Below are 17,723 nucleotides of genomic sequence, written 5' to 3'. Positions count from 1 at the left end.
TTTCCAACTCACTTCTGTTTCATTGACCTAAATGTTTATTTTCATGCTATCCCACTTTCTTGGTTAGTATATATAGGTTTATAATAGGTCTTGAAATCAGATAGTATTATATATTCTTCAACTTTGTTCTTGTTTAAAGAAGGTTTGGGTATTCTAGGTCCATTACATTTCTATATAAATTTTAGAATTAGCCTGCCAATTTCTACCAAAAAAAAAATTTTTAGGGAAAATTTTTATCTTAGCAATAATGAATCATCTAATCCATGAGCATACATATACATTTACTGAGATGTTTTTTAATGTTCTCAGCAATGTTTAGTAGTTTTTACTGTACCTGTCTTACACACATTTTGTTAACTGTATCCTAAATATTTCTAGGTTTGAATGTTATTGTAAATCGTGTTTTGAGAATTTCAGTTTCCAGTTGTTCACTGGTAGTGAAGAGAAAGAAAATTGTTTTTTACATATTGACCAAGTAACCCATGACCTTAGTAAATTTAGTACTAGTTTTACTGGAGATTGTAATATACAATCATGTTGTTTGCAAAGTGAGTCAGTTTTACTTATTCCTTTCCTATCTGTATGCTTTTATTTGTCTTTTTATTGCCTTGTTGCACTGGTAGGGCTCCCAGTATCATAATGAATGGAAGTATTGATATATCAAATCTGTTAGAATTCTGCTCATTCTACTGCAAATATTTTGGATATTAAAGCTGAGAGATCTGTGATAGATACGTTAAATCACTTTTTTGTAATTGACCATATAAAAGAAAAAATTATGAAAGTGAAAGATATTAGGAAAATTAAGAAATGTGAACTATCATTCAACCAAAACGAAGTATTAATTATAAGAAAAATTGTGTAATTATGTGACCGCCCCCCTTTTTGATGACAGATGAAAAATATATTGAATCTTTAGGTTCTTTCATTTACTGTATCCTAAACTTGGCTAATGATGGCTGTAAAGCTCAGCTCACTGAAAATGAAATAAAATTAAACCAATTAATATGACTTTTGGATAAACAAATATGACTTTTGGATGAAGTCTAAATATCTCTAAATATCCCAAACAGCATTTAGAAGAGCTAGAAAAGCGCTGAATAGAACTGCACTTAATTTAATAGAAGATGAGAGGTGATTCATGACTAGGAACATTAAGACAAATTACTACTTTTTGAGACTACAGGTTGCCTAGTGACTAATACTTAGGGAGGAAATTGCTGAAAATATTTGATGTCATTTTTTTATGTAAAATCTTGACTCAAACTAGAGTATTATTCAGCTAGTGTCAGCAGCATCAAATAAAGAATCATATTTACAATTTTTAACTATCAGCAAATGATTTAGAAATTACTGTTTCATGTGCATGTGTATAAAATAAATTGATATCTTTTTCCTATGTTTTCTTCTGGAAGCTTTTATAGTTTTAGTTTTTTTGATCAATGATTCATTCCGAGTTAATTTTTTTGTGTCAAGTACTTCTTTGAAGAAATGATCTGGTGATGTGTCCAAAACTATTTGTGGAAATGTTGACACATGTTTAGGATTTGACTACATCAAAGAGTAGTTTTGAACATCTCAGCTTTCATATATTGCAAGAAAACTATCAACGTTTGCTTAATAGCATTAGTACATATGAGGGAGAAATGAAAAGAAAAAGTAAAACTGCAGGGTTAATATTCTTCCAATTTCATAATTCAATTCCTGATTTGCAGGTATATTATTTATGTTTCTCTGATGCTTAATCAATATGATAGTAAACATGAAATTTATTAAGAAAAGCTTTCTGATTTGATTTACATCCCTCATTGCATATGATTAAATTTAGTGACTTAGAACCAAATATGTGGAAAATGTTTTTTTAGTTTTGACTGAAACTATATACAACTTCTCCCTAGAGAGACACTGGCAATGAGGTTTTCAGTTAAATATTTCTTACTGAAATATTTTTCTTAAACACCAAATTTATTATTTCAAATATTGTTTCACCTAGCTATATGAGTTCAATAAACATCATTAAATATCTTCAAACTCATGAATTTCTCATTTTAAGTAATCTATATAAATATTTCAAAAAGCTGTTTTCTCATTTCAGTAAATACATGTTAGCTAGCAAGTGAAAAACAAATTTAGAATACAATGATAGTCCCATAAATATTAATTTCTTGAAATTTCTATTAAATATTTCATGCCTTAAGATACTGTATTAAAACTGCATAGTTGATAGAATTTTTTAAATGCTGATGGTACTTTTCCAAATGTTTTTGTTCACTCTGACAGTGGAAAAACTTTATTATTTCAATCACTTTATTATCTAACATAAATTCATGATGTTCCCTTAATTTTTTTCCTCACTGACTGCTGCAAAAATTCTTTACTTTGCCAGAAACATTAACAGAACATGACTGACATTCTGATGAAATGTATTTAGAACCTTCAACTTCTAATGATACAATTCTTAAGCACCTTTGCATCCAAAGTTTATATCATTAAGCAATAACAAATCACTATATTTTGCTGAAATAATAAAAATATTTTTCATTCCGGAAATAAAGATTGCTTTTACTTTGCACCGAGTCCTAAAGTTTCAAGAGGTTCCAGATCGTTCTAAATTCTTCAACATATCAGAAGATGTTCTACACTGCAATTTATTATTAACATAATTTCTTCATTGTACTCCTGCACATTCAAAAGATTTATTTACAAAACAGAAATGATAGGGACTTCCCTGGTGGTCCAGTGGTTAAGACTTCGCCTTCCAATGCAGGGGGTGTGGGTTCATCCCTGGTCGGGAAGTTAAGATCCCACATGCCTCGCAGCCAAAAAACCAAAACATAAAACAGAGGCAGTATTTTAACAAATTCAATAAAGACTTTAAAAATGGTCCACATCAAAAGAAAAAAAATGATAAACTGCTTCATAGTAAAATTTATACTATTAATTATTTACAGCATTTATCAAGGTTATTATTATACTATTTTCTAGTTAGCAGGGACTTATTACAATATTTTTTAAATTTCAATTTTAAAAATCAAAGAGGAGGGAACACATCCTAACTCATTCTATGAGGCCAGCATGATCCTGGTAATAAAGCCCAACAAAGATAATACAAAAAAGAAAAGCTACAGATCAGTGTCTCTTACAAACACTAATACAAAAATCTTCAACAAAGTACTAGTAAACAGAATTCAGCAACATATTAAAAAGATGATACACCATAACCAAATGAGATTTATTCCAGGAATGGAAGGATGATTCAACATATGAAAATCAATCAAGATAACACACCACATTAACAGAATAAAGGATAAAAAAACCATGATCACCTTGATAGATATAGAAAAAGCATGTAACAAAATTCAATACCCTTTCATGATAAAAAGTGAATAAATTAGGAATAGGGAGAAAATATCTCAACATAATAAATGCCATATATGAAAACCCATGATGAACATCAGACTGAATGACAAAAGACTGAGAAGATCTCATACTTTAATATCAGGAACAAAACAAGGATGCCAAATTTCACCACTTCTATTTAACACAGTACTGGAAGTTCTAGCCAGAACAATTAGGCAAGCAAAAGAAATAAAATGCATCAAAACTGGGAAGGAAGAAACAAAATTGTGTTTCCAGATCATATGTTCTTTTATGTAGAAAATCCCAAAGATTCCTCCAAAAAAACTGTTAGAAAATATGAACTCAGCAAAGCAGCAGAATACAAAGTCAACAAAAATCAGTTGCACTTCTATACATGAGCAATGAACAATCTAAAAAAGAAATTACAAAAACAATTCTATTTTATTACCATCAAAAAGAATAAAATGCTTAGGAATTAATTTAACCAAGGAGGTGAAAGACTTGTATAATGAAAAATATAAAACACTCCTTATTAAGACATAAATAAATGGAAATACATCCCATGTTCATGGACTGCAAGACTTAATATTAAGATGTCAATACTACTCAAAGCAATCTACAATTTCAATGCAAGCTCTGTCGAAATCCCAATGACACTTTTTGCAGAAATAGAAAAACCCATCCTAAAATTCATATAGAATCTCAAGGGACCCTGAATAGACGAAACTATCACCCAAAATATGAAAAAAAGCCAGAGCATTCACACTTTTGGATTTCAACATGCCTTACAAAGCTTTAGTAATCAAAATTATGTGATAATCATACAAAGATAGACATATAGACATGGAACAGAATACGGAGCTCAGAAATAAACCCTTGCCTATATGGTCAAATGACTTTTGACAAGAGTGCCAAGATCATTCAATGGGGAAAGGACACTCTTTTCAACAAATGGCACTGTAAAAACTGAAAAGCCACATGCAAAAGAATGAAGCTGGACCCTCATCTCATACCATATACAAAATTCAACTTAAAATGGGTCAGAGATAAATAACAAGGACACACTGTATAGCACAGGGCATTATAGCCATTATCTTATAATAACATTTAGTGGAGTATAATCTGTAAAAAAATAATGAATCACTATGCTGTACACCTGAAACTAATATAATATTGTAAACCAACTATACTTCAATTGGAAAAAAAAAAGGGGGGGGTCAAAGAACTAAAGGTAAGACCTAAACTATAAAACTCGTAAACAAAAAAACAGTACAAAAGCTTCACTACACTGAATTTGGCAGTGATTTCTTGGATATGGCACCAAAGGCATAAGCAATAAAAGGAAAAAATTAAGACATATTGAACTTCTTGAAAATTAAAAAATTTTGTGCATCAAAAGATACTATCAACATAGTAAAACGGCAACCCACAAAACTTGTAAAAATATTTATAAATCATATATCTGATAAGAGATTAACATACAGAATACATAATTAACCCTAAAACTCAACAACAGAAAAACGGATTCAAAAATGGGCAAAAGGGCTTCCCTGGTGGCGCAGTGGTTGAGAGTCCACCTGCTGATGCAGGGGACACGGGTTTGTGCCCCGCTCCAGGAGGATCCCACATGCCGCGGAGCGGCTGGGCCCATGAGCCATGGCCGCTGAACCTGCACGTCCGGAGCCTGTGCTCCGCAAAGGGAGAGGCCACAACAGTGAGAGGCCTGCGTACCTCAAAAAAAAAAAAAAAAGGGCAAAAGACTTAGACATTTCTCCAAATAAGATACACAAATGGCTAATGAACACATGAAAACATGCTCAACACCACTAATCATTAGGGAAATGCAAATCAAAATTACAATACGACTTCATACCCATTAAAGTGGACACTATCAAAAACAAAAACAAGTGTTGGAAAGGATATGGAGAAACTGGAACCCTTGTGCACTGTGGATGGGAATTTAAAATGGTGGAGCTATGTGGAAAATAGTATGGTGGTTCCTTAAAAACTTAAAAATAGAATTACAACATGATCCAGCAATTCCACTTCTGGATATATACCCAAAAGAATTGAAAGCGGGTCACAAATAGATATCTGAGTACCCATGTTCATAGCAGCTTTATTCACTGTAGCTAAAATGTGGAAGCAACTCAAGTGTACACTGACTGATGAATGGATAAGTAGAGTGTGATAAATATATACCATGGAATATTATTCAGCCTTAAAAAGGAAGGAAATTCTGACATATCCTACAACATGATGAACTTTCAGGATATTATGCTAAGTGATATGTTAGTCACAAAAAGACAAATACAGTATGATTCAACTTATATGAGGTACCTTAGAGTAGTCAAAATCACATAGAAAGTAAAATGGTGTTTCCAGCGGCTACAGGGAGAGGGTAATGGGGAGTTATTCTTTAATGGATATAGAGGTTCAAGTTTTACAAGTCTGAAAGAGTTATGGAGAAGCATGGTGGTGATGATTGTACACTGTGAATATGTTTAATACCACTGACCTGCACACTTAAAAATAGATAAGATAGTAAATTTTATGCTATGTGTATTTTATCACAAGAAAAAAAATTGGACAAAAAAATTTAACAGAGTAGACAGCTTTTCTTTCTCTTCCCACAGCACGATGGACAAAACTCTAACATAGTATTTATAATAATATTACAAAATTGCCTGTGTAAGTACTCTCTCCCTTAAAAGAATACTATCGGCTTGTCAAACCAGGTGTCTCCAGTGTCTAGTGGAGAAGTGCCTATTGCAGGATGTATAGGAGGCAGCAGAATGTGGTCGCTGAGATATCAGCTCTGAAGTGAGGTTGCTGGGGTCTGCATATCAATTCCATCATTTGCTAGCTTTGCAAACTTGACCAAGTCACTAAATCTCTCCAAGCCTCAGATTTCTCAGGTGTGAGATGGAAATAAAAATATTATTATCCATTGGGTTGTTGTGAGGAATTAAAATAATACATAAAATTTATATTGTTAAATATATTGTTATTATTAAAACCACTCAACAGATTTTGCTGAACTCAAGTGAATAAACTCTTTAAACTTTTAACATTATTCCATCACAGTTAAATTTAATGAAGCTAATGAAAAATCTGTCCTGCCTATTCATCAAAATAAAGTCTAGATTCTTTAATTACATTAGTCTAATTCTGGAAAAACTATATACATTCTACAGTTCACACTTCCTTACTCTGGATTTTCGTTAAAAGTGGAAATGGTAATACCTATTTCAGCCACAAACCAAAAGCTTTCACAAACTGCCCCTCCATTCTAGAGATCAGTCAAGCACATTCCACCTTCTACATTTTATAAATCTTAATAGATTAATGACTTAAGACATAAAAACCATATTTTAATATAATGTATGTAGTCTCAAGTAACCAACTCACTTAATAACCTATTCCATACTTATTCAGGTGGTTGGTTTCAGTTACAGTATATTTTTAATAAGCTTCTGCTGAAAAAGTCATTTCCCACAATAATGATGACAGAAACTCATTGCATGGCATTAAGAACAAGTTCATTAAGGAAATGAAACAAAGGTAGTACATGATTATATGTAAAGTATTCCTGTTTCATTTTATGTATGAGTTAACAAAAACGGCAACCATAACAAATCAAAATTCTATCCTATGGCTAAGCAGAATAAAATTGCCTATTTTGAGAGAGAGCAAAATTTAAGTTTCAACTGCCATTCACAGGTTTCTTTCTCCTTCTCCCAAATTATAGTATCAATACAACTTATTAAAGATTTAAAATAACAAAAATATTTATTTCAAAATCATCTGTTTGTTGAAAGTAATTCTATGAATGACTCAACTATGTACTATTTCATTCCATATTCTTGAACATAATAAAATTTGATTCAGGGAAATAAATAAAGTTTAAATACTACAAGACTTTTATAGACTCATTATTTCACAAAATTATTTCCAATCTTTATTTGAATAAAGACCTCCTTCAATTTAAGTAAATTGATTCTTACCTCCTGATTAAATTTATGTGCCATCTCATTAAGTAGTGAGGAAAAGAAACTAGTGTTTTGTAGCAGGACTCGACCCATAACGCCGAGATACGTTGACATCACTACAGGATACCTCTGTACAATTAAAATACAGCATATGTAAAACTGTGTTATGGTACAAATATAAACAATCATTGACAAAAAGTAACAATCAACAGGGATATGAAATAACAATATTCTTCTTTAGAATGCTTCTTAGAATGAACTGCTTCTTTAGAATGAACACCAATATTGCCTGAGTTCTAACTAAATATATGTCATACAAGGTAATATATATGTATTATGTACATAGTTATATGGATTATATATGTGAAGAAGAAATAATTTTCCAATGAATAAGGAAAATAATTAAAATAGAACCCTACAATCCAATACTAACTTTAGAAGCTTAAGAAAAATCTTACCTCCCCTTCTATAATACCTCTGAAAACACAGGGTAGAATTGGTTGAAACATTTGCGGGCTTAATACTGGGTTCACTTTAAGGGCATTTTCCACAACCTAAAAACCAAAATGACACATTGGTAATGCTTAATAATGCAAGTCACTGCTTTATGCAAAACACAGGTAAAGAAAACAATGTATTAAATATCACATATATACAAGTACATGAAGTATTCAATATCCTAGACACACTTTTATAAGATAATCCATTAAAAATTACAATTCGATTTTAAGTATGTAATATTTAGACTTATACATCTTACATAGAATTATAATTAATCCCATTTTGATAACAGACATGTTGTTAATGTACTTCTTATCTTTGCATTTTAAATAAATAACCCTTATAAAACGTTAATGTCTGTTTAATGTTTTATAATGTTTAATGTCTTATTGAGGCAATAAAAGGCACTTCAAAAGTATTTTAATAGTGAAAAGGGAAATCAGTAACAACTACACTCACTATCCAAAAATAAGTCTACATTTAAATTTATCCATAAATTGGATGGAAAAGGGCATGTTGCATATATACTGCATATTTACTAAACGAGAAATAATCTTATTTTATTTATAATACAATCACACAGATTATTAACCATGCACATTGTTACAGATGAAAATTTGAAACATAAATTACTTTTATCTGAGTGAGATGGGCTCCCTCTATAACAAAGACAGGCAGCATGAAATTCAAACTGGGGTGGGATTTGTTTGTTTGTTTGTTCCAGGGCTGGGGAGAGAGGGGCGGAGTGAGGAAGGCAGTGGTCAGAAAGCAGCAGTGAGGTCCAAGAAGAAATGTCCATACTTCTAGCCCCACTGCTTGCAGGGTAAGAATGAAAGCAGACACCATTTGAGAGGGTTGTGGGCAAGTACCAGTCTCAAGGCAGAGCCAGGTTTCCCTTAAAATGTCCAGCAATGTTTCTCAAGACTGACTATTGGCATTCTGAGTGGGACAAGTGTTTACTGTGCAGGACTATTCCACCTATCGAGGGGTTTTTAGCATCTCTGATCTCTGTTCATTATGTGCCAATGGCATGCTCCCAACACAGCAACAAATACACCTCGTGCATTTCAAAACATTCTCAAGGTAAGCAAACAGTACAATGAATGACAACATCCTCTAATTTTGTGCAAGAAGTAAAAGGAATGTGCAAAGAAAAGTCTAAAAATACAATAACTTTTACTGTGGGCCGAACACCATGCTATCTAATAAGAAATATAGGATAAAAGATATCACAGTTCCTGATTAAAAGCAACAGGAGATGATGAGACTCAGAACATGATTAAATCTGACCTCAATAAGGTTTACTTTGTCAAAAAATTAGATTTGGAATAGAAGGGGAAGGTGTAGATAAGCTACCCAGAGGCAGATGTCACCAGACATTTTATCTATGAATGGAAAGCAAGGCCATCTGCTGATTGTTAGACACACTATAACTTCATTCCCTCCTAAAACCCCACTAAACTTATATAAAAAGATTTTAAAGGGAGGGTGAATAATTTTTAAAGGACAAAAGGAACGAGAGATGAATACTGGAAGGTACAAAGAAATTCAAGAGGTAACTGACTTATCAGATGAGAGAAAGCTGAAATCTAAGGTTACAATAGAGAAAGCTGAGAGCAACTCGATGCACATCAGATGTATCTTCTCCCTACCTCTTCCCACCAAAAACCACAGGAATTAGCAGAGCCATACATCTTTGGAAAGGAGGGTAAAGGAAAAGCTAAAAATAAGACAGGTTGGAGGTCTACTTAGGAAACAAACTGCCAGATATTCCCTAATCTGCATATTTGGGCAACTGACCTTCCCCCACCCCAGGAGAAGACAGTGTATTTTCTTTAAAGGGTCTAAAAGAGAGACTTTCCAGACTAAAAGGGCCCAGGAGTGCCTGGTACTATTAATTAAAAAAACCCTAAATCAAGGTACACCACTGTAAAATTTCAGAACACTAGGAAAAAGAAAAAGAAGCTACAAGCTTGGGGAGGGGGAGCAAGGTGGGGGAGTTAGCATGGCTCTGAAAGAGACTTCTTCAAGAAAATTAAAGTAATAAAATCCTTATGGGTCAATGTGTCTGAACATACTGAACAGAGACAAGTGGCAGAGAACTCAGTGCACTTAAAAAATTACACTAAAAAAATTATTAACTCCAAAGATTACAGAAGTTTGTACAGAAAAGGAAAAGTAATCACATATTTAAGATTATGACTTTTAAAATGTAAATTCACTGAAACGTACGATTCAATAAAATCCAGCTGTCATTATGCACTTTCTTTATATATAAAGGTACAGTATGTAAAGGATTCACTTATTTCAGAACTAAAATGGAGTCTTTGTATTCAAAAAGTTAGGAACCATAGAAACAATGAGATCCTTTCTGAAAAATTATGCAGGAAAATGCCACTATCAGACTTGGAGGCAAGGACTGTGGATCAGAATCAAGAGAAAATCAGAAAGCAGAGCTGATCAGATATAAAAAACCAACTGAACAGCTGACCAGAGGTGAAGAAGTCTGGGATTACTCCTAGTTTTCACGTTTGGTCAGTGGGTACAATCGTGATGCCGTTAATAATAGTGAGGCTTCGGGGGGACCTTGAAGATGGCGGAAGAGTAAGACGCGGAGATCGCCTTCCTCCCCACGGATACACCAGAAATACATCTACACGTGGAACAACTCCTACAGAACACCTACTGAACGCTGGCAGAAGACCTCAGACCTCCCAAAAGGCAAGAAACTCCCCACGTACCTGGGTAGGGCAAAAGAAAAAAAGAAAAAACAGAGACAAAAGAATAAGGACGGCACCTGCACCAGTGGGAGGGAGCTGTGAAGGAGGAAAAGTTTCCACACACTAGGAAGCCCCTCCGCGGGCGGAGACTGCGGGAGGCGGAGGGGGGAGCTTCGGGACCGCGGAGTAGTGCACAGCGACGGGTGCGGAGGGCAAAGCGGGGAGATTCCCACACAGAGGATCGGTGCCGACCGGCACTCACCAGCCCGAGAGGCTTGTCTGCTCACCCGCCGGGGCGGGCGGGGCTGCGACCTGAGGCTCCGGTTTCGGTTTTGGACGGAGTGCAGGGAGAGGACTGGGGTTGGCGGCTTGAACATAGCCTGAAGGGGTTAGTGCACCACGACTTAGCCGGGAGGGATTTCGGGGAAAAGCCTGCACCTGCCAAAGAGGCAAGAGACTTTTTCTTCCCTCTTTGTTTCCTGGTGCGCGAGGAGAGGGGATTAAGAACGCTGCTTAAAGGAACTCCAGAGATGGGCGCGAGCCGCGGCTAAAAGCTCGAACCCCAGAGACGGGCGCGAGCCGCGGCTAAAAGTGCAAACCCCAGAGAGGGGCGGGAGACGCTAAGGCTGCTGCTGCCGCCACCAAGGGGCCTGTGTGCGAGCACAGGTCACTCTCCACACCCCTCTTCCGCGGAGCCTGTGCAGCCCGCCACTGCCAGGTTCCCGAGATCCAGGGACAACTTCCCTGGGAGAACGCACGGCGGGCCTCAGGCTGGAGCAACGTCACGCCGGCCTCTGCCGCAACGTCACGCCGCCTCTGACGCCGCAGGCCCGCCCCGCACGCAGTGCCCCTCCTTCCCCCCCCCACCCCCGGCCTGAGTGAGCCGGAGCCCCCAAATCAGCGGCTCCTTTAACCCCGTCCTGTCTGAGCAAAAAACAGACGCCCTCCAGCGACCTACACGCAGAGGCAGGGCCAAATCCAAAGCTGAGCTCCTGTGAGCTGTGAGAACAAAGAAGAGAAAGGGAAATCTCTCCCAGCAGCCTCAGAAGCAGCGGATTAAAGCTCCACAATCAACTTGATATACCCTGCATCTGTGGAATACCTGAATAGACAAGGAATGATCCCAAACTGAAGAGGTGGAATTTAGGAGCGAGATCTATGATTTTTTTCCCTTTTCCTCTTTTTGTGAATGTGTACGTGTATGCTTCTGTGTGAGATCTTGTCTGTATACTCTTGCTTCCACCATTTGTCCTAGGGTTCTATCCGTCCATGGTTTTTTTTTAAATTTTTTTCTTAATAATTAATTTTAATTGTAATAACTTTATTATACTTTACCTTCGTTCTTTCTTTCTTTCCTTCCTTCCTTCCCTCCTTTAGACAACGAATCACCCCAAATTGAGGAGGTGGTCTCTGAGAGCAAGATTTATGATTTTTCCCCCTTTACCTCTTTTTGTGAAGGTGTATGTGTATGCTTCTGTGTAAGATTTCTCTGTATAGCTTTGCTTCCAACATTTGTCCTAAGGTTCTATCCGTCCCTTTTCTTTTTTTTCTAAATATTTTTTAATTCAATAACTATATTATACTTTATTTTATTTTTACTGTATCTTCTTTCTGTCTTTTTTCCTTCTTTCCCTCCTTCCTTCCTTCCTCCCTCCCTCCCTCCTTTCTTTCCTTCTTTGCTTCTTTCTTCCTTCCTTCCTTTCCTCCTTTCCTTCTTTCTTTCCTCATACTTCTACTAATTCTCTCTACTTTTTCTCCCTTTTATTCTGAGCCGTGTGGATGAAAGGCTCTTGGTGCTCCAGCCAGGAGTCAGGGCTCTGCCTCTGAGGTAGGAGAGCCAACTTCAGGACACTGGTCAACAAGAGACCTCCCAGCTCCACATAATATTAAACGGCGGAAATCTCCCAGTGACCTCCATCTTAACACCAGCACCCAGCTTCACTCAACGACCAGCAAGCCACAGTGCTGGACAACCTATGCCAAACAACTAGCAAAAAAGGAACACAACCCCACCCATTAGCAGAGAGGCTGCCTAAAATCATAATAAGGCCACAGACACCCCAAAACACACCACCAGACGTGAACCTGCCCACTAGAGAGACAAGATCCAGCCTCATCCACCACAACACAGGCACTAGTACCCTCCACCAGGAAGCCTACACAACCCACTGAAACAACCTTAGCCACTGGAGACAGACATCAAAAACAACGGGAACTACGAACGTGCAGCCTGCAAAAAGGAGACCCCAAACACAGTAAGATAAGCAAAATGAGAAGACAGAAAAACACACAGCAGATGAAGGAGCAAGATAAAAATGCACCAGACCTAACAAATGAAGAGGAAACAGGCAGTCTACCTGAAAAAGAATTCAGAATAATGATAGTAAGGATGATCCGAAATCTTGGAAGTAGAATGGACAAAATGCAAGAAACAGTTAACAAGGACCTAGAAGAAATAAAGATGAAACAAGCAACGATGAACAATTGCAATAAATGAAATTAAAAGTACTCTAGATGGGATCAATAACAGAATAACTGAGGCAGGAGAACGGATAAGTGACCTGGAAGATAAAATAGTGGAAATAACTACTGCAGAGCAGAATAAGGAAAAAAGAATGAAAAGAACTGAGGACAGTCTCAGAGACCTCTGGGACAACATTAAACGCACCAACATTCGAATTATAGGGGTTCCAGAAGAAGAAGAGAAAAAGAAAGGGACTGAGAAAATATTTGAAGAGATTATAGTTGAAAACTTCCCTAATATGGGAAAGGAAATAGTTAATCAAGTCCAGGAAGCACAGAGAGTCCCATACAGGATAAATCCAAGGAGAAATACGCCAAGACACATATTAATCAAACTGTCAAAAATTAAATACAAAGAAAGCATATTAAAAGCAGCAAGGGAAAAACAACAAATAACACACAAGGGAATCCCCATAAGGTTAACAGCTGATCTCTCAGCAGAAACCCTACAAGCCAGAAGGGAGTGGCAGGACATACTGAAAGTGATGAAGGAGAAAAACCTGCAACCAAGACTACTCTACCCAGCAAGGATCTCATTCAGATTTGATGGAGAAATTAAAACCTTTACAGACAAGCAAAAGCTGAGAGTTCAGCACCACCAAACCAGCTTTACAACAAATGCTAAAGGAACTTCTCTAGACAAGAAACACAAAAGAAGGAAAAGGCCTATAATAACGAACCCAAAACAATATAGAAAATGGGAATAGGAACATACATATCGATAATTACCTTAAATGTAAATGGACTAAATGCTCCCACCAAAAGACACAGATTGGCTGAATGGATACAAAAACAAGACCCTTATATATGCTGTCTACAAGAGACCCACTTCAGACCTAGAGACACATACAGACTGAAAGTAAGGGGATGGAAAAAGATATTCCATGCAAATGGAAACCAAAAGAAAGCTGGAGTAGCAATTCTCATATCACACAAAATAGACTTTAAAATAAGGACTATTAAAAGAGACAAAGAAGGACACTACATAATGATCAACGGATCAATCCAAGAAGAAGATATAACAATTGTAAATATTTATGCACCCAACATAGGAGCACCTCAATACATAAGGCAAATACTAACAGCCATAAAAGGGGAGATCGACAGTAACACATTCATAGTAGGGGACTTTAACACCCCACTTTCACCCATGGACAGATCTTTCAAAATGAAAATAAATAAGGAAACACAAGCTTTAAATGATACATTAAACAAGATGGACTTAATTGATATTTATAGGACACTCCATCCAAAAACAACAGAATACACATTTTTCTCAAGTGCTCATGGAACATTCTCCAGGATAGAGTCACAAATCAAGCCTTGGTAAATTTAAGAAAATTGAAATTGTATCAAGTATCTTTTCTGACCACAACGCCATGAGACTAGATATCAATTACAGGAAAAGATCTGTAAAAAATACAAACACATGGAGGCTAAACAATACACTACTTAATAATGAAGTGATCACTGAAGAAATCAAAGAGGAAATCAAAAAATACCTAGAAACAAATGACAATGGAGACACAACGACCCAAAACCTATGGGATGCAGCAAAAGCAGTTCTAAGGGGGAAGTTTATAGCAATACAAGCCCACCTTAAGAAGCAGGAAACATCTCGAAAAAACAACCTAACCTTGCACCTCAAGCAATTAGAGAAAGAAGAACAAAAAAACCCCAAAGCTACCAGAAGGAAAGAAATCATAAAAATCAGATCAGAAATAAATGAAAAAGAAATGAAGGAAACGATAGCAAAGATCAATAAAACTAAAAGCTGGTTCTTTGAGAAGCTAAACAAAATAGATAAACCACTAGCCAGACTCATCAAGAAAAAAAGGGAGAAGACTCAAATCAATAGAATTAGAAATGAGAAAGGAGAAGTAACAACTGACACTGCAGAAATAAAAAAAACATGAGAGATTACTACAAGCAACTCTATGCCAATAAAATGGACAATCTGGAAGAAATGGACAAATTCTTAGAAATGCACAACCTGCCAAGAATGAATGAGGAAGAAATAGAAAATATGAATAGACCAATCACAAGCACTGAAATTGAAACTGTGACTAAAAATCTTCCAACAAACAAAAGCCCAGGACCAGATGGCTTCACAGGTGAATTCTATCAAACGTTTAGAGAAGAGCTAACACCTATCCTTCGCGAACTCTTCCAAAATATAGCAGAGGGAGGAACACTCCCAAATTCCTGCTACGAGGCCACCATCACCTTGATACCAAAACCAGACAAGGATGTCACAAAGAGAGAAAACTACAGGCCAATATCACTGATGAACATAGATGCAAAAATCCTCAACAAAATACTAGCAAACAGAATCCAACAGCACATTAAAAGGTTCATACACCATGATCAAGTGGGGTTTATTCCAGGAATGCAAGGATTCTTCAATACACGCAAATCTATCAATGTGATAAACCATATTAACAAATTGAAGGAGGAAAACCATATGATCATCTCAATAGATGCAGAGAAAGCTTTCGACAAAATTCAACACCCATTTATGATAAAAACCCTGCAGAAAGTAGGCATAGAGGGAACTTTCCTCAACATAATAAAGGCCATATATGACAAGCCCACAGCAAACATCATCCTCAATGGTGAAAAACTGAAAGCATTTCCACTAAGATCAGGAACAAGACAAGGTTGCCCACTCTCACCACTCTTATTCAACACAGTTTTGGAAGTTTTAGCCACAGCAATCAGAGAAGAAAAGGAAATAAAAGGAATCCAAATCGGAAAAGAAGAAGTAAAGCTGTCACTGTTTGCAGATGACATGATACTATACATAGAGAATCCTAAAGATGCTACCAGAAAACTACTAGAGCTAATCAATGAATTTGGTAAAGTAGCAGGATACAAAATTAATGCACAGAAATCTCTGGCATTCCTATACACTAAGGATGAAAAATCTGAAAGTGAAATCAAGAAAACACTCCCATTTACCACTGCAACAAAAAGAATAAAATATCTAGGAATAAACCTACCTAAGGAGACAAAAGACCTGTATGCAGAAAATTATAAGACACTGATGAAAGAAATTAAAGAGGATACAAATAGATGGAGAGATATACCATGTTCTTGGATGGGAAGAATCAACATTGTGAAAATGATTCTACTACCCAAAGCAATCTACAGATTCAATGCAATCCCTATCAAACTACCACTGGCATTTTTCACAGAACTAGAACAAAAAATTTCGCAATTTGTATGGAAACACAAAAGACCCCGAATAGCCAAAGCAATCTTGAGAACGAAAAAAGGAGCTGGAGGAATCAGGCTCCCTGACTTCAGACTATACTACAAAGCTACAGTAATCAAGACAGTATGGTACTGGCACAAAAACAGAAAGATAGGTCAATGGAACAGGATAGAAAGCCCAGAGATAAACCCACGCACATATGGGCACCTTATCTTTGATAAAGGTGGCAGGAATGTACAGTGGAGAAAGGACAGCCTCTTCAATAAATGGTGCTGGGAAAACTGGACAGGTACATGTAAAAGTATAAGATTAGATCACTCCCTAACACCATACACAAAAATAAGCTCAAAATGGATTAAAGACCTAAATGTAAGGCCAGAAACTATCAAACTCTTAGAGGAAAACATAGGCAGAACACTCTATGAAATAAATCACAGCAAGATCCTTTTTGACCCACCTCCTAGAGTAAGGGAAATAAAAACAAAAATAAACAAATGGGACCTAATGAAACTTCAAAGCTTTTGCACAGCAAAGGAAACCATAATCAAGACCAAAAGACAACCCTCAGAATGGGAGAAAAATATTTGCAAATGAAGCAAGTGACAAAGGATTAATCTCCAAAATTTACAAGCAGCTCATGCAGCTCAATAACAAAAAAACAAACAACCCAATCCAAAAATGGGCAGAAGACCTAAATAGACATTTCTCCAAAGAAGATATACATAATGCCAACAAACACATGAAAGAATGCTCAACATCATTAATCATTAGAGAAATGCAAATCAAAACTACAATGAGATATCATCTCACACCAGTCAGAATGGCCATCATCAAAAAATCTAGAAACAATAAATGCTGGAGAGGGTGTGGAGAAAAGGGAACACTCTTGCACTGCTGGTGGGAATGTGAATTGGTTCAGCCACTATGGAGAACAGTATGGAGGTTCCTTTAAAAACTACAAATAGAATTACCATATGACCCAGCAATCCCACTACTGGGCATATACCCTGAGAAAACCAAAATTCAAAAAGAGTCATGTACCAAAATGTTCATTGCAGCTCTATTTACAATAGCCTGGAGATGGAAACAACCTAAGCGCCCATCATCGGATGAATGGATAAAGAAGATGTGGCACATATATACAATGGAATATTACTCAGCCTTAAAAAGAAATGAAATTGAGCTATTTGTAATGAGATGGATAGACCTAGAGTCTGTCATACAGAGTGAAGTAAGTCAGAAAGAAAAAGACAAATACCGTATGCTAACACATATATATGGAATTTAAGGGAAAAAAATGTCATGAAGAACCTAGGGGTAAGACAGGAATAAAGACGCAGACCTACTGGAGAACGGACCTGAGGATATGGGGAGGGGGAAGGGTGAGCTCTGACAGGGCGAGAGAGAGTC

At 36.4% G+C, this 17,723-nt stretch overlaps 1 protein-coding gene across 4 annotated transcripts in view; it reads right to left on the bottom strand.

Annotated features, from left to right (window-relative positions):
- Window positions 1-17,723, bottom strand: part of IPO11 (importin 11) — a 244,936-nt gene that overhangs the window by 100,300 nt on the left and 126,913 nt on the right. For all 4 annotated transcript variants that reach the window (XM_022596725.3, XM_089908895.1, XM_022596734.3 and 1 more), the window contains 2 exons: window positions 7,811-7,906; window positions 7,368-7,481 (listed from right to left, as the gene is read on the bottom strand). In XM_022596725.3, the coding sequence (XP_022452433.1) occupies window positions 7,368-7,481; window positions 7,811-7,906 (210 nt within the window). The remainder of the gene's footprint in view (window positions 1-7,367; window positions 7,482-7,810; window positions 7,907-17,723) is intronic.

Source organism: Delphinapterus leucas, chromosome 3 (assembly GCF_059928025.1).
Source record: "Delphinapterus leucas isolate spDelLeu-1000000601 "Yukka" chromosome 3, BTC_Dleu_Yukka2, whole genome shotgun sequence".
NCBI lineage: Eukaryota > Metazoa > Chordata > Mammalia > Artiodactyla > Monodontidae > Delphinapterus > Delphinapterus leucas.
This window is presented reverse-complemented; position numbering and strand designations above follow the sequence as displayed.